This window comes from Marmota marmota, unplaced genomic scaffold (genome assembly GCF_001458135.2).
Source record: "Marmota marmota marmota unplaced genomic scaffold, marMar, whole genome shotgun sequence".
Classification (NCBI taxonomy): Eukaryota; Metazoa; Chordata; class Mammalia; order Rodentia; family Sciuridae; genus Marmota; species Marmota marmota.
Genome location: NW_026000174.1, coordinates 13177146 through 13196919, shown reverse-complemented (window position 1 = coordinate 13196919; position 19774 = coordinate 13177146). Strand labels below are relative to the sequence as shown.

At 51.1% G+C, this 19774-nt stretch overlaps 1 protein-coding gene across 11 annotated transcripts in view; it reads left to right on the top strand.

Moving 5' to 3' along the window:
- Positions 1–16950, top strand: part of Slco2b1 (solute carrier organic anion transporter family member 2B1) — a 55853-nt gene extending 38903 nt beyond the window's left edge. For 7 of the 11 annotated variants that reach the window (XM_015477405.2, XM_048788056.1, XM_048788059.1 and 4 more), the window contains 5 exons: positions 2210–2375; positions 6051–6214; positions 6914–6978; positions 7238–7358; positions 7886–9884. In XM_015477405.2, the coding sequence (XP_015332891.1) occupies positions 2210–2375; positions 6051–6214; positions 6914–6978; positions 7238–7358; positions 7886–8066 (697 nt within the window). In that variant the 3' untranslated portion in view covers positions 8067–9884. Of the gene's footprint in view, positions 1–2209; positions 2376–6050; positions 6215–6913; positions 6979–7237; positions 7359–7885; positions 9885–10369; positions 11114–16086 lie in introns of those variants that run through there. The other 4 variants (XM_048788055.1, XM_015477406.2, XM_015477409.2 and 1 more) reach the window with 4 other exon arrangements.
- The last annotated feature ends 2824 nt before the right edge of the window (positions 16951–19774 follow it).

Sequence of the window (19774 nt, the reverse complement as noted above, 5' to 3'; positions counted from 1 at the left end):
AGGGCCAAGGGATCCCAGGTCCCATCCTTGGGCTTCTCTCCCTCCCCTTCCTTCTCTCCTTTCTTTTCTCATACAGAACAGTGAGGCAGCTCAGCTGTCTGGCGTGGGCCTTGAGTGTGCAGAGCCCAGTCTGGTCACTGCAGCCAGGGAAACCCTGTGGGAAACCCCTTGATGGAGGAGGGACCCAGTTCCTTTCAATGATTTCCTTTATAGCAAAAAGTAAATGTTTTCATATTTAAATGAATGTTTTTATCACAATTTTTTTAAGTAACTGGGGAAAGTCAGCCCTTCCCTCCTGCCCTCTCTCCTTCCTTCTCCTCTCCCTCCTTGGCTTTGACATCTGATCTCACCAGAGTTCTCATCAACATTCTTGCAATTTAGTCACCAAGTTTTGGGTTCTAAGTCATTGAAGAAGCTTTTAGGGACCAACTGAGCAAGTCAAACTTCTCATGTTTTTTTGTTTTGGGTACTGGGACTTGAACCCAGGGGCACTTAACCACTGAGCTACATCCATTTTGAGACAGGGTTTTGCTAAGTTGTTCAGGACCTCACTAAGTTGCTAAGTTGCTGAGGCTGGCCTCAAACTTGCAATCCTCCTGCCTCAGCCTCCCAAGCTGCTGGGATTATAGATGTGCACCATTGCACATGACTCACAAGAGGCAGGAACAGCTCCCAAGAGTCAAGGGTCTCTCACTCAACCCAGCAGTGGGCCCCCATATTATCCATTTTAGTGAGACTCAGAGCAGCAAGATCACCCAGCCAGCTGGGAGGAGGCAAAATCTGGGCCAGCACTCTCCCCACAGAAGCAATGAGATCCAAGGAGAGAGGTGGAACTGAGGAAGCCCCCACCCCCACCAGCTCTCACCTGCTCAGCCTTCCAGCTGCTGGCCGATGGCTCTGGGAAGTGCCTCCCCCTAGGCAGATTCCCATAGGCACAGTCTCCTGAGGAGTCCTCGGCTTGGCTCAGGATAGCACCAACCTGTGTCCCCTCCCAAAGGAGCCATGCCAGGATGGGAGCAGGCCTGTGGGACAGGGAGGAGAAGGAAAGGGCTGTGCTGGTGATGCCCCCCATCCCCCGGGCTCAGGGGAGACTCCCACCTAAGGGAGGGAGAAGCTCACCTCTGCCCTGATAGCACCTCCCTGCCCCCGCCCCCCAGGTTTCCAGAGGCCCATCTCAGTCATTGTTCCTCTCCTGGCCTCCCCAGCCCTGTCAGTTCCTCTTCTTCATGGAACTGAGATTTTGCTAAACTTGTCAGACCTGCCATCAGCCTGGGTCTCTGCCCCACTCCCTCCCCAAACCCAAGGTGGGGACCTCCAGCCTTCCCTTTGCTTCCCTCCTCTGCAGCCTGGCCGATGCTGGCCTCCTGTGTGACCCTGTACAAAGCATCAGCCTCTCTGGGCTTCTTTCTCCTGCCAGGTGTGCTATGCTCCCTCCTAGCATGAAGCCAGACCATAGCCTGCATCCCAGGGAGACATCTCCCTGTCCTTGTCCCAGAGTGATCTGCCCCCGTGGACTCAGCCTATCTCTCACCTCCTGCCCCTGTATACCCCCACCTTGTCCTGACTCCCTGGAGTAGGGACATCCCTGAGATTTGGTAGCAGGCCCTCAGGAGGGAGGCAGTGGGGCTGGGCACAGTGATCAGGACAATAGAGTGAGCAGCGAGGTCATGAGACTGGGAGGGTGACAGGCAGGAAGGAGCCCTGGCCCCGCTGACAGACAGGGAAACTGAGGCCCAGAGCGAGGCAGGAACATTGGAGATCCCACAGCTGGTCAAATCTCCCATGAGTCCCCCTGTATAGCTGTCATTTTCTGAGAATAAGAAGCTACCCACCTCCCAGCGAGAATGGCCCCTTGATCCAACACTAAGTTCTAGAAGGAACTCCCTTGCGTTCCCTAGGGAAGGGCCCCTGAGGAGCAGAGATATTTCCTTAGGATTGAGGGCAGATAAGAGGTTCCACGGCTTCCAGCCCAGACTCCCCCCTTCTCCTGTCAGGAGACCTCAAGAACTTTTACCCTTCTCCCCGCTCCCACTCCCCCTCTGCGGGAGCTCACCACGGCCCCTCTACAGGGTCACCCAACAGCAAGAAACCCCAGCCACAGCTCGGGTCTCTGGCCATTGCTCCCAGGGAGCTGCCAGGGTGGCTCCAGCTCGTGGCCCGAGGGAGGAGAGCTGGACCAAACTTGCCGTCTGTCCTTCTCCCCCATCAGCACGCAGCCCGGGCTGGAGCTGTTTCCAGGCTGTGCGGAGCCCTGCTCCTGCCCGTCGGACGACTTTAACCCTGTCTGCGACCCCAGCACCCGAGTGGAGTACATCACGCCCTGCCACGCCGGCTGCACAAGCCAAGTGGCCCAGGAGGGCCTGGACAAAAGCCAGGTGAGGCAGCGTCTGGCACAACTGTGCCCCTCGGGGCCTCTACCCTTTGCATCTCTGCAGACCTGTCCCTGCTCCTCTGAACCCTCCCATTCTATTGGAGCTCTGCCTCTGTCTCTTTCTCCTTCTGTTGGCAGATGTAGAACATTATTCTCTCAATAAGCTTACAGCACGGCCTGGCCCCGGGAGGTGGGTCAGTTCTGGCCCCCAGCTCTCTATTTGGGGAGGTTGCAAAAGAAAAGAGCCCACAGGAATTCCAGGGGTGCTGACGGGCAGAATGGTCCCTGCAGTTCCTGCAAGGATGGAAGGAAACACCACCCACTCCAGTGGGTCCCAGAGGGCTCCAAGGGCCCTGCATTTGTGCCAGACCTTTAAGGATGGATGGGAAAACCGGAACTTGGGCGGGAAGGGCTTTCCAGGTCAGGGAACAGCATATGTAAAGATTTGGGCTGGTGCAGTGGGACATGCCTGTCATCGCAGCTACTCAGGAAGCCAAGGCAGGAGGATTGCAAGTTTGAGGCCAACCCAGGAATCTTAATGAGCTCCTTTCTCAAAATTGAAGAAAGGTGGGCGGCGGGGCAGCGGGGTGGGAGGACGTAGCTCAGTATAGAGTGCTCGTCTAGCAGGTGCAATCCCAGGATCGCAAAAAAGATCTGGAAGAAATTGATGGGTGGACTCAGAAAAGGAAGGACCGTGGATGCCTGTGCAAGAGTGGGGATGTTTCGGGCAGATCCATGGGAAGCCCTGGGGGGTTTAAGCAGGGGAGTGGCAGCATCATATCTGTGCTCAACCACACCTGAGGCCTCGGTATGGAGGAAGGAGCAGAGGCAGGAGGCACAGAGACAATGGGGAGGCTGGCACAGGCCACCCAGCCAGTCACTCAGTGAAGCTTCCTCAGAGCCCTTCCTCTGTGTCTGACCCTGTGCAGGGACTGAGGACCTACAGCCAAGGGGCCTGGCCTTCAGGGAGCTCCCAGCAGGGAAACAGGGGCAGTGTGAGCAGCCGCAGCATTCCGCGCAGACCTGGGCCTCTGCCCAAGACCCACTACTGCCCCTCCCCTTTCTCCTCTGCTCCCCCAAATGACAAATAGGGCTAATACCCTCCTTCCTTAGGCCCTGGCTATATCCAAGCATGTGTGGGGGGCGGTATCAGCCTGGTTGTTATGACAACATCTTCCTCTCTCCAGAGTCCCCACCTGTCGGGCAGAACTTCTAGTGCTGGGCATGAGCACCAAACCCAAATCTCCTCCAGGGTGATGAAGGGCCCCAGCTTCTGCAGAGGAAAACACCTGGCTGGTGGCTGTGGCTGGTGGCTGTGGCTGGTGGGCCTTCAGAAGCCAGCCAGGGGTAGCCACAGCTGTGTCAATTGTTGGTGTTTGGAATAACGGCTGTCCCAGTCTTTGGGGCCTCCTAGCTCTCACTGTCCTGACCTCGTTTGACCTCTCTGAAAACTCTTCCAGGACCATCAGGCCCAGGACAAGATCCTGGGTAGGTGGCAAACTCCTACAGTTATGGGTCCCTGAACACTGAGGGGCCGGGCCACCTGGTTTAAATCCCTGTTCTGCCTCTACCTGGCTCCATTGGTTTAGGCAGATTATTTAATCTGTGCATCAGTTTCCTAGTCTGTACACAGAGATGGTATTATGGAATGCCTTCTAGATCGTGGGGCCTGAGCTAAATAAATGCTTTCCTGGGTGAACTCATTAATTAGTAAGTGAAGAGCCACATGGCATCATCCGTAAGAGCACTTGGCACTGTGCCTAGAGATTCGAAGCACCCAGTACCACTCCTGTTATGCCCATTGTGCAGATGGGAAATGAAGACCCAGAAAAAGACCAAGCAGTGCCCAGAGTCTTTTTCTTTTTCTTTCTTCCTTTTTTTTTTTTTGTACTGGGGATTGAACCTGGGGTGCTTAACCACTGAGCCACCTCCCCAGGCCTTTTTAATATTTTATTTAGAGACAGGGTCTCGTTGAGTTGCTGAGGCTGGCTTTGAACTTGCAATCCTCCTGCCTCAGCCTCCCAAGCCGCTGGGATTATAGGCGTGCACCACCGCACCCAGCTTGCAGAATCTTAATACCAGAGCTGGGGCTAGATTCTGAGGCTCTGGCCCCAGCCCAGCCCGCTTTGGACCACCACAGAGGATTGAGTTGGGGTATAGTATTGGAAGGAGGGTGTGGCCTAGTCAGGGTCAATACATGGGGTCATGCTGGCTCGAGTTTCCCCTGGCACATGTGCCTCCTCAGGCCCACTGAGAGCACCTGGGCTTCGGGATGGGTGGATCCATGCACAGGATGGTTGTGCTCCATGAACGAGTGAGTGATGGGGTGAGAGGGGGAAGGTGGGTGTTAGGGGGGTCTCAGACTCAAAGGATGGGGCTGAGTTTTCAGGGAGTGGGAGTCAGAGGCAGCAGGAAAGACAGAGGGCATCTGTGAGAAGAATTTCTGCCAAGATTGGATAAACATGAGTGCAGGGTCAGGCAGATCCTGAGAGAAAAGTCTGGCCTTGGTGTCCATCCCAGAGCCTCTACCTCTGAGCCAAGGAGCAGTGGCAGGACATCCCTCTGCCATAACCTGGCCTTAACGTGCTTCCTCATCACCTGTCCCTCCTGTTCAGCCAGTAGCAAAGGGCTAAGACCACCTTCCCTGCAGTATGACATGGTGTGGACTTAGGAGGTCACACACATGTGGCAGCACAGCCCTGTCCTGCACATGAGCTCTGCAGGACAATGGAAAGAGCATCCGAGAGTTACCCAAGCTGAAGTCCCTTTCTTTTTTCTCTCTCTCTCTCTCTGTCTCTCTCTCTCTCTCTCTCTCTCTCTCTCTCACACACACACACACACACACACACGCACGCACGTGGACCTTTCTTTAATTTTACCTCCTAAATAATCTCAAATAAAAACTCCTTTACCCATCCAACCCTGACCCACAATGGGGCCCTTCTCCTGTACCCCACCAGTTCACCTCCCAGCAGCCTCCTGGGCATCCTTAGTTCAGCACCCTCAGCTCCATCTCTGCTGGGCTTGCAGGCCCCCAGCCAGGTTCCTGAGGACTCCCTAGCCTGCTCACACAGGGCAGTGTCTGAGGCTGCCATGGCTGAGGAGAGAGAGGCAGAGGGCAGCCTGGCTGCCCTGAGAGTGGACAGGACTCACCCCTACACACCCGTGCCCACCTGCAACTCTGGGCACACCCATCAAGAAATGCTGATCTGATGGGAAGAAAAGAAAAGCCCAGCCTCCTGGCTTGGCTCTGCTCCTATCAGGTGCCCAAGTTCACTGCAGCCAGACCACTTCTTATAGAGCCCTTGGCTGGAGGTCCCCAGGCTCCCAGGGAGTGTGAACGCAGGCTGTGGTCAGACACCCGGCGCCGCTCCAGGGCGGTTCCCTGCGTTGGGTGCGTCTCTGGGGCTGCTGCTATTCCCAGTCCCTCCCGCTTTCTTTCTCTGCTTCTCTCTTGCTGCCAGTAGCCATAGCCCAGGCCCTGCCCAGTCTGTCCAGGCACCTGCGTGGTTCCTCCAGCCATCTGCACTCTGCTAAGGGACAGAGTCCCAACTCCAGCCAGCGCCAGCCCAGCTGGCTGTGGGCCTTGGGCCTCTGGGGCGCCTCCCCCAGCCTCAGCCCCTCAGCCAGCCGCTGCCGTTGGAGGCTCTGAAGGCTCCACTCCCCCTTCTCCCACCAGGTTTTCTACACCAACTGCAGCTGCGTGAGCGGGCGTGGTCGGGTGCTTGCGGGCTCCTGCGATTCGGCCTGCAGCCACCTGGTGCTGCCCTTCATTCTCCTGGTCAGCCTGGGGGCGGCGCTGGCCAGCCTCACCCACACCCCCTCCTTCATGCTCATTCTAAGGTGAAGGCAGAGGCAGGGTGGGGGGTGTACCAAGAGGCCCCTGGCCACAGTGGGAAGCTCAGGGACTGGCCCCAGTTCTACAGAAAGTGTGTGGGGTGGGGAGTAGGACTGGGGTCCCAGCAGAGCCAGGCCCCTCCTCGCACCAGGGGAGGGGACGCCGCCCCCAAGGCCCTGGCCTGGCCTCCCCCAAGTGAGGCATCACTCAGTAAGGAGGAGGTGGACTCCACTTGACCCTGACCACAGTGGGTGAGCCACAAGGGCTGCACCCAGGAGACCAAACTGCAAAAGTGAGGCCCATGACCCTGAGGCCCCGCCAAGGTCACAAGCAGATAGCGCCCACCACAGAACCAGCCCGTGCCCAGTACTGCCTCTTGGTCCAAGATCTTCCTGGCCTTTGTCCTGACAGTGCCCTCCAGGCCTGACAGATTGTCACCTGAGTCCAAAGTCGAGGTCCCCCAGGGTAGAGGCTGGGATGAGGAGACCTTGGAGCAAGATCATTCCAACTCCTCCTTCTGTTGGGATTATTTTATTCACTATCTATTTTGTAGAAAATTAGAAAGGAATGAAGCCCCTCATAGATATTAGAAGACACAGTGATCCAGGAGGCAGGCAGGGGGCTGGCCTGGATGGCGGCAGAGAAGGGCATGGTGACCTTCATACAGCCGCTGGCCCTCACGTTGCCATGTCCTTGCTTGTTAGGGGAGTGAAGAAAGAAGACAAGACTTTGGCTGTGGGGATCCAGTTCATGCTCCTGAGAGTTCTGGGTAAAGAGCCGGCTTGGGCCCTTTGGTGGTGGTGATGGGGACCCAGATGTCCCCTGTGTGCCAGACTGCAGGGGCACAGGTGCATGGGGGCAGCAGACCCAACCCAGGTGCAAGTAGAGGCCAGTCTGATGGGGGCTTCCTCTGATTCGTAGCAAAGGGGTGGGTTAGAGGCCCCCACCATGGCCCAGAGCCCCTGAAAGATTGTGAGGGGCCTGGGAATGCTGGATCTCTGCTGTCCCCTGAGCATGTCCTCCCCTAGCCTGGATGCCCAGCCCTGTGATCCACGGCAGTGCCATTGATACCACCTGTGTGCACTGGGCCCTGAGCTGTGGGCGTCGAGCTGTTTGCCGCTATTATGACCATGACCTGCTCCGGAACCGGTGAGACTTGGGCCAGGGGATGTGGGTAAGGCGCTGGGAAGACCCTCAGAATCCCAGGCAGGACACCAGCAGGGAATGGAGGTCCCATTAAAATGTCCAGTGCAAACTCCCCAGTCCTGGGTGCGGGACATCGTTCCCTCTTGTATAGACGAGGAGAATCAGTAGCTGCCCAACTGTAAGAGAGATGAGGGTGGGGTTGGGGAAAAGCCCTGTCTGCCTTCACTGGGGCTCGGTCTACCCATCTGTACAATGGGGGCTTAAAGCAACCTGAAGGCTCCAAGGCCTCTGGTCTAGGGTGGATGTGGGGAGGACCTGCTGGCTTCTGCCCGGCCAAGGGCTCCCTCTGCAGAGCCTCCCTGCCTCCTCCAGGGTAGGGCCCACTGGGAGTCAGTGCCCCCCACCCCCAGCCTCAAGGTCTCTGATGGCACCATGAGTGGTATCAGCTGACTCCACTCAGCCCCAGCCCGAGGACATCCGAGCCCTGGACCTGGGGCTCCTGAGTCCAAGAGTCCCTTGTTTCTCCCCAGGTTCATTGGACTCCAGTTCTTCTTCAAAACGGGCTCCCTGGTCTGCTTTGCCTTGGTTTTGGCTATCCTGAGGCAGCAGAGCAAAGAGGCAGGGGACAAATCGACCGCATCCAGCCCTGGCCTAGAGCAGCAACGGTTGATGTTAGGGCCAAAGAAGCAGCCAGAGGATTCCAGTGTGTGAGCTGTTCCCTGGCCTCACCTGTCCATGAGTGATGGTCAACAGAGGTACCTCCTCTGAGTCCTTTGGCCAAGATTGGGTGTCAGGAGCACTATGTTTCAATTCCAGCTCCTTCCCTAAATTGCTGTGTGACTTTGGATAAGCTACCGGCCCTCTCTGGGCCTTTGCTTATTGGAACCAAGAAGTTATTTGGGGGTTTGCTGTGTTGGCCACTTCTAAAGCAAGAGGGTCTTCCCTGTTCCTTCCCCTGCCAGACAGCTGACCTGGAACCAAACTTTCCTGGGTGGAAAGATTGCATATCTCTCCTGTGCCTGAGGGGAGGGAAATGGACCACAGTAGTCCAGGCTGCCCTCCACACCAGGCCACAGCCCAGCATCTTGAGTCCCAGGCACCTCCTCTGTCAGGTGGGAATGAGCTTGCCAGCTGCCAGGCTCATTTGGCTCTGACCATCTGTGTGGTCAAATGAACTCAGGTCTCCCCAGCCCCAGGCCACCTTCAAGACGTGTCCACTTGGCGCCCCCTGGAGGCCAAGACTGGTGCTGGCCTGGAAGGGAAGCCTGGTGGGGAGGAGGAAGCTGGCCTCACTCAAAGCCACTGGGCCTGGGGAGGGGAAGGGAGCCTTAGCTGAGGGGGAGACTCACTCTCTGGCTCAGGAAGTTCCAGCCCTTATCCTCAGAGGGCCACCGTTTAGGGGTGAGGCTTAGCCCTTGCCCCAGGGGCCCTGGTGTGCAGAGGGAGACCCTTCCCCACATGTGGGTACATTCTAACTTCCAACACATACTCAGTCCTGCTCACAGCTCTTTCTGCACTGCGGAGGTCTCACACATTGACCAGGGGCCACTTTTGTGACTTTTGTGAATAGAATCCTAGTTCCCCCCGTTTCTTGCCTTGTTCCTGAGTCTGTATCACTGAGGTTGTACAATGTCTGATTCAGTGACACATCAAGGGCAGCATCTGGTTCTCTGGGATGCCTGGATCGTGTGACACGGGACCTGTCACCCTAGGAGTAGTAGTGCCCAGCTCTGCACACAGCTACCCTGCAGCACTCGGGTCTGAACCACAGCATCCTTTGCTCTATCAGGCCTATGCGGGTTTCTGGCCTGGCTTATCTGGCCTGGATATTTCCCAGGAGGAAGAAAGGTCTCCGGATCTGCTCCCAGCCCCTCTGTTGCCACCACACCCCTGACCTGGCTGGGACCTGCTGCTGGGGAGGCAGAGACTCCCACACCCCTGGATGCCCAGCCCTGGGCAGGGGTCTGGGGAGAAGCTGGGGTTGGGAACATGTGGCTCAGGTCCTCTGAACAGCTCCCCATGCCAGGGCTCCGGGGCCTTCCCATGAGAAAGGAGAAGAAGGAAGGGTAGATGTTCTCAGGCCTGCTTTATTCTACTGATTGACTGTAAATGTTTAACAAATAGCAGGATCTGCATTTATCAATGCCAATAATTTCAAAGTCTCCTCCAATCAGATGAGGCCTTTAGTGTGTTTATATTTCTTCTCCTTCCCTCCTGTTGCCCAAATTTCACAGAAATAATCTGAAATTATAGATACAGCTTATTATTAAATTTGTTCATGCATAATGTCTCTTTTATTACAAAAATCCCTTCTTATAAACTGCATTAGAGGTCTGCAACAACCACATTATTTCCAGTTATTTAGATTTAAGTTTGACTAGGTTCAGTGCACACCATTATTTTTGGTATATTGCATCTTTCTCTCTCTTTATATTCTGGTCTAATTTCCGTTTGGCTGGGTTATACCCTCTAGTAATGGTTTCAGAAATGATTCAAATAAAGTCATGAGGCTGTGCGAGTCCTCACCTATCCACATTGTCATTCGCGTTTTCCAGAGGAAGAAACTGGCTCAGAAAGACCACAAGACCACACAGAAAAAATAGGGTGGAGTCAGGGTTGCATCCAGATTTTTGGGAACTGAAGCTAATACAATTTGGGGAGACCTCTTTAATAAAAAGAGCTCAAAATTATGAATACAGATTGAGGATCCCTTATCCAAAATGCTTGAGACCAGAAGTCTTTCAGATTTGGGATTGTTTTTAGATTTTGTAATATTTGCATACATAATGAGATATCTTAGGGATGGGATCCTAATTTAAACATAAAATTCATTTTTGTTTAATAGACACCTCATCTACATAGCCTGCAGGGTAGTTTGCTTTTTGTTTTTTGTTTGGTTTGCTTTTTGTACCATGAATTGAACTCAGGGGCACTTAACCATTAGTGAGGCATGACCTCACCAATGTGTCTCTGTGACACATCTCCAGGTCTTTTTGTTTTTCATTTTGACACAGGGTTTCCCTAAGTTGCTGAGGACCTTGCTAAGTATCTTCTGGGATTGGCCTTGAACTGATGATCCTGCTGCCTCAAGCTCCAGGATTGCTGGGATTACAGGCGTGCCCCACTGTACCCACTTAGCCTGTGTTTTGATGGTAATCTATGATCTAAGGTCAGGTATGGACCTTTCCACTCGTACTACTACATTAGCTCTCAGAAAGCTTCGAATTTTGGGACATTTCAGCTTTTGGATTTTTGGATTAGGGATGCTGAACCTGAACAAAATTAGGTAAGAAAGTGAATATTTACCCAGAATGAGAAAAAAAAAATTCTACACACGATTCAGAAAAATAGTTATTAACTGTCATGCATACCTCTAAAATACATTTCCACAGACCAGCTTCTGGCTTTGCACATTTCCAACCTTGTATCTCCCATTTCTCCTCCTCTCCCCATATATTTTCAAGTCACAAGAAACAAAACACATTTATACCACGATATGACACCTTAATGTCATATTGCCAAGTGAGGTGGACAATTGGTAGGGTTATTCTTAGAAGCCATTCTTATGCAGAGATGGCTACAGTGATTTATTTACCTGTACACAGAGCTATCTGAGATCCACATAAACATATTTCAAAGGACCTGAATTCAATCTACCCCCAACATGACTCCCCCCTTGGCCAGATCCCAGAAATGTCAATGGTCCCTTGTGTCATTGAGACACAGGGACATTGGAGTGGAAAGAAATTTGCAATCTGGATTGTGGTCAGAGTGTCTTACCTGTGTAAATTTCACAAAAATATGACAATATGAGTCATTGGTGAGGCATGACCTGGACCTAGGGCAAGGCTTTTATGCCCCAAATTCATGAACCTCACAGGGAGCCCAACTCTGGGTTGAACTCGAGCTGGAGGAGATGACTCTTGTCTCTATGGTTGAAGTCTTCCAGACTGGTAAGGGTGAAGAGGCTCAGGAGTCACTGAAAGGGGGACATGGGACCAATAACCAAGGGATGGAACAGAGAAGGGCTGGAGGTCCCTTAGGGATCAGTCCTCCCCAGTATAGTCTGTGGCCAATGAGGAGCCACAGTATGGGCTGGGGTTGTGGCTCAGTGGTAGAGTGCTCGCCTAGCATGCATGGGTTCCATCCTCAGCACCACATAAAAATAAAATAAAGATATTGTGTCTGCCTAAAACTAAAAAATAAACCTAAAATAATATTTAACAACAACAAAAAAAAGAGCCACAATATTTGCTTACGCTCCTGTCCCTGCTCCCGGAGTGGGAGGAGAGGACATTAAGTCTTACTGTTGGAGTCTACTGGTGGGAAAATCCAGCAGAAGACTGGGCGGGGACTGACGTCCTGATGCCTGGCCCCGAGTTCCTTTACTTGCACATGTATGCCGGGAAGTTCCAAGTCAGGCAGACGCCACTCAGGAGCTGGGAGCCAGGAATCATGATTGGCACACTAATGAGTGAGGAGAGAGCAGCCCTTCCAAGGCCTGGACGTGTGGAATTCTTCCCCTGACCGTGCTGCTTTGCCATTTCCTCCGCCCACATGGCCTGCTCCATCCCCACCCCTGGGCTTGTCTCTGTCCCTGCTTCATGAACTCCTACCCAACCTTCCAGGCCCAGTTCAAAGTCACCACCTCCAGAGAGGCATGGGATAGGCAATGGATGGGTCGGGGAAGGGGAACAGGTAGCAATCACCTTTGGGATCTGATTAAAGACATAGACTCTTCATAATTAAACATACACACACACACACACACACATACAAACAAATACAATTGCGTGTGCAATTTCAGAGGTTGAGCGAGACCCCTGCAAATCCAGGGTCTCAGGTCCAGACCCTTCATGGAATGCGAAGATGAGAGCTGTAAAGACACTCAGATTTAGGTGCAGACCTTAGTCTCCTGGAGTGACTTGAACAAATGACAACTCCTCTGCACTCAGTTTTTTTCATCTGCAAAGTAAGGTTGATCAGGATGTCTGCCCCCACATAATGTGCAAACCAGATAAAATAATGCTCCTCCGGCTCCCAGGAGGGGCACCTGATGATCAGGGTTGTCAGACTCCTCCCCTTCCCCTGCGCCTGGAAGGATTTAATGAGCCCACGGAGCAGAGAGTGGGAGGGGGTGGAGGAGACGGGGAGGCGGCACACTCCCTTTGCCCTGCCCTGGCCACAGCTCTGCTTGTCCCCTAATCTCTCCTCCGCTGTCAGCCAGGGCTCAGCCGTCCCAGTCTTATCTCTTGCCACAGCCAGCTTGGGACAGCTTCTCTCCACTAGATTTACATTTTTATTGATTTTCTTTCTCCCTTCCAGCTCAGTCCCTTCCTTCTCCTTCCCCTTTGGCTATAAAGTGGGTTTGCCCTGGGAAGCACAAGTTCTGAGACTGGCTGAGGAGTGGTGATTCTAGGATGGATCCGTTCATTCATCCGCCTCCCCAACCAGCCAGCACGACCTGCGTGTCAGCTCTGTGCCCCTCTGCTGGGACACAACCATGTGTCAGATAGAGTAGATTCTCAGGAAACTCCTCCTGGAAGCAGACAGCTGACAAATAGTAACAAAAGCACAAGCAGTTACACAGGAAAGGGGAGAAGAGGAAGCCGTGGCTCTCCCTGGGTGCAACCGGGAAGACTTCCTGGAGGAGGTTATAGCAGGGCTGGCCCTAAAGATTCAGCAGGGCTTCCCCAGCTGGAGAAGATGGGGGTAGACAGCAGAAACAACAGGGATGAGCAAAGACACAGTAATGTGTGTCTGGAATATGGTGGCAAGAGCAATGCGGCTGGCGTGTACTGCTTGAGCAGCACAATCAGGAAAGAGTGGAGAGGCAGCAGGGACCAAACCTTGAGGTCCAGCTTTGGATGCTTTCCTGAGGGCAAGGAGGAGCCCTTGAAGCATTGATTGATGGATTATTCCATTGACTGGTTATTTTAAGCAGGGAGTGACAAGACAAAGATTTGTATTTTAGAAAGGCACTATGGGGGCTTTGAGTGGAAGAGAGAAGCTGGAAGCCAGGAACTCAGGCAGGAGACTGGAGCAATGATCCAGAGAAGTAGGAGGCTTTGATCCAGGTCAGGAGCAGCATTCTGGAAATGGGACCTCTACGCTGAGCCTTGAAAGCTGAGAAGGAGCTCACCCAGTGGAGAAGGTGGGAAGGGTGTCTAGACCAAAGACACAGTAGAGATAAAGTCTCAACACACAGAAAGCTCCTGGCAGCCTGGGGAAATTTCCACTGGTGCTGTAGGGCTGCAGCCTGGTCTGAGAGAGAGGGCGTGGTGAGGGTGAGGCTCAAGAAGCCGGTCAGGACAGACCCCCAGTGCCTCTATTCCCTGAACCTGGACGCAGGTGGAGAGGAAAAGGTGCAGATGTAGATGTGCTGGGCAGAGAGCCCTAGTCAGGGCTGCCCCTTCCTCAAAGCAAACCTCCCCATGTTTACAACACTTCTCAGGTCCCCTGGAGAGGAAGGCAAAAAGAGATTATTCTTCCTATGGATTAGATAAAGAAACTAAGGCCCAGAAAGTGCAGGAACCTGACCAAGGTCATTCAAGAGCTTAGGTATCCATCCCCCTTTCAATTTCCCATGTTGTTTGCAGTAAGCCAGCTTGACCCCGAATCACTACACGATGGATAGGTAGATAGAGTAGCAGCTAACTAATCTGGTTGGAATGGAAAAAAGGAGGAGGGTTGGACGCATCAGAGAAAGAGACCACTTTTTCATGTCCTATTTCTTCAACCTTCATGCTGGGACATCCCAGATGATAAAACAGGTGCCCTCTGCTTTGGAAACCAAGAGACAGGAGGGCAAATCCCAGCTCTGCCACTTATTAGGTGTCACTCCACTTCACTGAGCTTTGTTTTTTCCATCCAGAAGGGAGAGAAACAAACTCCAATCCATCAGAATTGTGAGAATTGAATGTGACAGTGTAGCACTGCAGTAGTCAGTCATCTGTTGCTGAGTAACAAATTACGCCCCCCCCCCAAAAAAATTAGCAGCTTAAAACAACCGGTATTTATTAATATCACATAATTCCAAGGGTCAAAAACCCACAAATGGATTGACTGGGTGGGGCTGGCTCAGAATCACTACTAATGCTGCCGTCAAGTGTCAGTGGGGGTTGTATTCATCTGAAGGCTCGACTAGGGTTGCAGGATCCTCCTCCCAGCCCACTCTGTTCCTTGCTGGCAGTTGGCCAGACTGCTACTCCTTCTTACATAGGCCTCTAAATAAGGTCACTCCTCACACGGAAACTAACTTCCCCTAGAATCAATGACTTGGGAAAGAAGCTGGGCACGGTGGCACTCGCTTGTAATCCCAAGAGCTTGGGAGGCTGAGGCAGGAGAATCGTGAGTTCAAAGCCAGCCTCAGCAACAGTAAGGCACTAAGCAACTCAGTGAGACCCTGTCTCTAAATAAAATACTAAATAGGGCCAAGGATGTGACTTAGTGGCCGAGTGCCCTTGAGTTTAATCCTTAATACCCACCCCCCCCACACACACACACACACAAAGAGAATGTGTGCTACCAAGATGTAAGCATGGTATCTTCTATCATCTAGTCCTGGATGTGACACATTGTAACATTTGCCATATTCTGTCACACATGCTAACCCTGGTATAATGTGGGAGAAGAAAGCAAAGTGTGTGAATGCCAGGAGATGTGGATCATGGGGAGCCTTTGGGAGATGACTCCCACGAGGACCTAGAATAATGCCTGGTGCACAGGAGGTCCTTATGCATTAGTAGTTACTATTACTGTCACAATGATCCCAGCCAGGCTCGGAAGACAAGATTTGGGTATGAGAAGATGAGAAAACTTGACAAAGCAGGATGCAACTTGAATTAGGCAACGCTCAGTTGCATGATAGAAGAGGGTGTGCTGGCCAATGAGAGCAATGGGAGACGACTTCCTGGCAGAGGTAGAGAGGAGGGGAGGGCCATCCAGAGAGAAGGAGAGTGCCTCAGCTATTGTTGGTTGCCTTCCTGTTATCCTTCACCTTTTCTTCCCTGCAGTAGTAAGGTGCCTAGCCACAGAGGTAACCAAGCCAGAAAAGAAGTGTCTTCCCTTTTGCCAGCAAGTGGGCTAAGAGTAGACATGTGACTCATCTTGGCCAATGAGATGTGAGGGCTCCCTGATTGGGAAAGCACTCCTCCTGGGTGAGTGAGTGGCTAAGAGGGGAACGAACAGACCCTTTTAGCTACCAGACCCTTCTGGCTTGGGAGGACAGAGCACTGATGCACATTAGTCTTCTTGTGATCATAAGAGCTATCTCCTCCAAGCTTAGGACCCGAAACTCTCAGGTCATCAGAGACATTGTTGAATCACCAGCCCATCCCTGGCGCCATCTTCTTCTGGCCTCTTGTTAAGGAAACAAGAAGCTTATGCCTAAGGCAGGTGGTCCCTTCTTTGCATCCTAACTGATTCAGGGAGCCAAGTACCCCTGCTCCCTCTGGGCTCTTTCCTTTTTTTCTGAAGAAGGTAGTTAGATGTTTTAGATGGGAAGGCCCCTGGGCAGGAAGGCAGAAGTCCTTGGTCTAACCCTAGGTCTGCCTCTGAGCTGCTCTGTGATCTTGAGCAAGTCCCTGCCCCGACTGGGCCTCCAATAATTATAGCTAATATTTATTGACTGCTTGCTGTGTGCCAAGCCCTCTAACAGCTTCCCTTGCATTATCTCGTTTATCCTCACATCAACTCTATTGTGCTGGTGATACTATTCTTTTTATTTTAGGGATAATGAAACAAAGACCCAAGTGACAAGAGGCTACACAGCAAGTTGGAGCTGGATCTCTGCATTGCAAAGCCAGGCCGATCTCCCCCCGGTTCAGGCTCCCACCCATCCTGCTGTACTGCAGCAAAAGGAAGTCTCTAGAAGGGCTGACCTCTAAGGGCCTCTCCAGTTCAAATATTCTTTGATTTGCTGTCCCATTTCTAGTTAGATGATCCACAAGCCAGCTTATCCTAGAGAAGAAAGCAATGAGGGCTGTCTTTAGCCATCTGAAAAGCTGGCATGTGAGTGGGAGATTAGACTTGCACAGGGTAGCTCAGAGGATATGAACTGGACCAGTGTGGGAACATTATAGGGAGAGAGTCAACCTATATAAGGGAGAACCCTCCAGCTGCCATTTGAGCTATGCCCAGATGTAATGACTTCCTTTTCATGGAGGTTATACAAGCCTGTGTTTGATAAATCTTTGTCAGAAGTCTGGCATTGAGTGGAGATGGAAATGAATGGCTTAAGACTTGTGGTGGGAATTAAACGGGATAACATGACAATACTCCCAGCACTGTAATTGACACAGATAAAGGGGGTCAATGAACTGTTGGGGTCTACCCCCCCACACCGATTTGACTCTGAAATTCTTGGACTTTAAGATTCTCTAATATGGATTTTTAGTTCTCTGACTCTAACCTTCTGCAGTTTTATAATTTCAAGACACTGATTCTTCCCTGCTAAAATGTTATGGTTTTAAAACTTTTCCGTGATTGTGTGGTTCAAAATGCTGAGAAGTCTATGATTTTTATAATTTAATAGTCTCTAGTTTTAACAATTTAAGATTCAATAAAGTGTCTCTCACCAGCTTCAGAAACATGAGGGAGTTGCCTCAAATGCTATGTTTCAGTGGCCTGGGCACTTATCGGGTTCCTCCCTCTGCCCACTATATTCTCTGCCCTCCATCTCCCACCCCAGTCTCAGGCTCTGCACTCTAACCACTGTCCTCCTAGATCCCTGCCCCACCCCCACTCTGCTGTCTCTCAAGTCACAAGTGGGTGCAGTCAGTCCCTGTATGTTGGTGGTCATTCATTAAACAAGAGCCTTTGCTATAACCAACTTTGTCCTTATTCCAAAGGGGATAGGAGAGAATGAGAAGACTAGGTCATGCTTCTCAAAGGGCCTAAGATCTAGGGACCCAGATCTCTTGCTTTTCTTTAAACCCAACTCAAACTCACCTCTACCAGGAAGAATTCCATGATTGACACTAAATGTCTAATAGCAATAACTTCAATCATAATGTGAAGCTCTGAGCTATTCCCCTATTTATGTGGGAGACTTCCCCTTCTTCCAAGAGTTATGTCTCCTCAGCCTGGTTGGGAATTTTCCAAAGGAAGACCACGTCTTCCCTATCAGGACGGAGGCTCCATGTAGACATAGGCCATGGCTCCCTAATGATACACTTGGGTTAGAGTTAGAGGTTGAATGACGTTCCTCCACCAGATCAATAAATTCCCAAAGGCAAGTTTATGTCTCTGTCATTAAACTGAGGATTGCATAAGAGCAGAAGCCACGTGTTCTCTGAAGATAGGGAAGTTCCCAAGGTCAAAGACTGTGCCTCCACTCTCAGATGGAGTCAGATGTCTCCCTGGCAACAAGAAATCTAGGGCCTCCCCTCTCTGTAGATTCCTCAGTCCCTCCTCAGGGCTCTGGCCACAAAAGGGATGTTTTCCTTAACAGAAAGAGAGATAAATTTAAAAGGGAAGATTCAGGAAGGACAGTAGAAACTCCAGCCTCTCCCAACATGTCCAGACCCTCTCTTGGTCTGTCCTGAGCCCTCTCCTAGAAGCTGCCAACCCTATGCTGGGAGTGGTCCTCTCCCAGCTCCTCCCAGGAACGCAGAGCAAGTGGAGATGTCAGCACCTTGGACAGCGCCCAACCCATTACAGGACTTGAAGCCAGCGGAAGCGAAGCTCTCCAACTGCCTCAGCCTCTGGGTGATGGATTTCCTCATTTCTCAATTTGATTAAAGCCCAGTAGATAACCAGAGCGCCTTGTTCCTTTCTCTTCTCCCTTCCTGATGAACATAATTAACTCCGTTAGGCTGGGAATACTTGCCCTTAAATACTGCCTGCCCAGCCCCCACCCAGGCATGAATCAGTAACACAGTCAGACACTTTGAAACCTCACGTTTCTTTCTGGGGGATGGAGGTGGAAGAGAAAGCTCTCCAGAGATAGAGGCTGTGATTGGAGACTGAAATGTGGTGATTGGGTAAAGAGACCCTGTTGAGAGCCACAGTTTAGTCAGAATGACGCCTGGCACCCCATAGACACAGAAATTCCACTTGAAGCTCAGAAATGTTTTGGGATTTGCCCAAGGCCATCCAGCAAGGCAACTATAGAATACTCTTAAAAGTAAAGAGTGAATTCTTATCTTAATCAAGTATTAGGGTGCCCTGTCAGAAAAGAGAAGGATAACATCAATCAGCAAGACTGTATTGAGTTTCTTAGTGTTCTCAGCTCTCTGACAGGCACCTTGTCAGGGATATGAAGAATAAGACATGAACTCTGCTCTCAAGGCGCCACGTCTTTGATGTGCTGTTTCTACTTGGAACTCCTTCCAATGCACCCATGGATCCAAATACTGCTGTTCAACCAAGACCCACACCAAATATTTCTCCTACCAGGAAAGTATCCATTACCTCATTCAGATGCCATTTCTTCCTCCTCTGAATCTCAAACTTTATTTTTGTTTCTATTTTATAGTATTTAGCACCATTTGTTTTATCTGATCCTATACTCTTCTATAAGGATAATGAGGGGTGTGTGTGTGTGTGTGTGTGTGTGTGTATGAGAATGTATCTTATTCAGCTTCAAATTCCTCAGAATATTCAATACAAGATTTGACATGTGAGAGTATCTCATTAAATATTGAATGGATGAATAAATGGATGGATGATGAGTATTCGATGCATAAGTGACTAGGACACAGAGAAGATTGCAGGATAAACATGTGGATGGGAGAGCGGGTTTATAGATGGGTTAATGGGTGACTGGATGAACAGATAAAGTGCATGATTGGATAGGAGGATATAAAATGGATGAAAAGTAAGTGGATTTGTAGATGGATAGTTTGATGGATAGGTGACTGTCTGTATGAGTGAATCTTTGGACAGATGAATCAAATGGTGTGTACCGGATAGTAGGGACAGTAAATGGATGGATTGATGTATATTTGGACAGTTGTGTGGGTGAATAAGTAGATAAATAATTGTGTTGTTGTATGGGAAGAAAAATTTCAACGTAGGTCAAGAGAGGAAATATGGAGGAGGAAACATGGAGATGTTCCTAATGTCACAAATGTCAATTTCAAGGAGACTATCCATTGCTAGTGTCAGAAAAAAATGACCATGGGGGTTTTCTGACTGTGTGCTTAAACTGAATCAGAAGTGTTAAGTGCTAAACACCCCCCCCAAAAAAAAATCTCAGGCAATTTCAGGCTGTATCAATATAAATCCAATAACGAGATAAAAAAGACTGATGGTCCTGCTCTGACCTGAGCTATTCATACTGCATTAGAGTCTGATCTGCTCTCGGAATCTAGAGAGGTGATGCTATCCATAGCTTATGCACACAGGAGATACAGTAGGGAGTGATTTAGAAAGTCCACACATGGGGAAATGTTAAAGAACCAGGAGTGTTCATC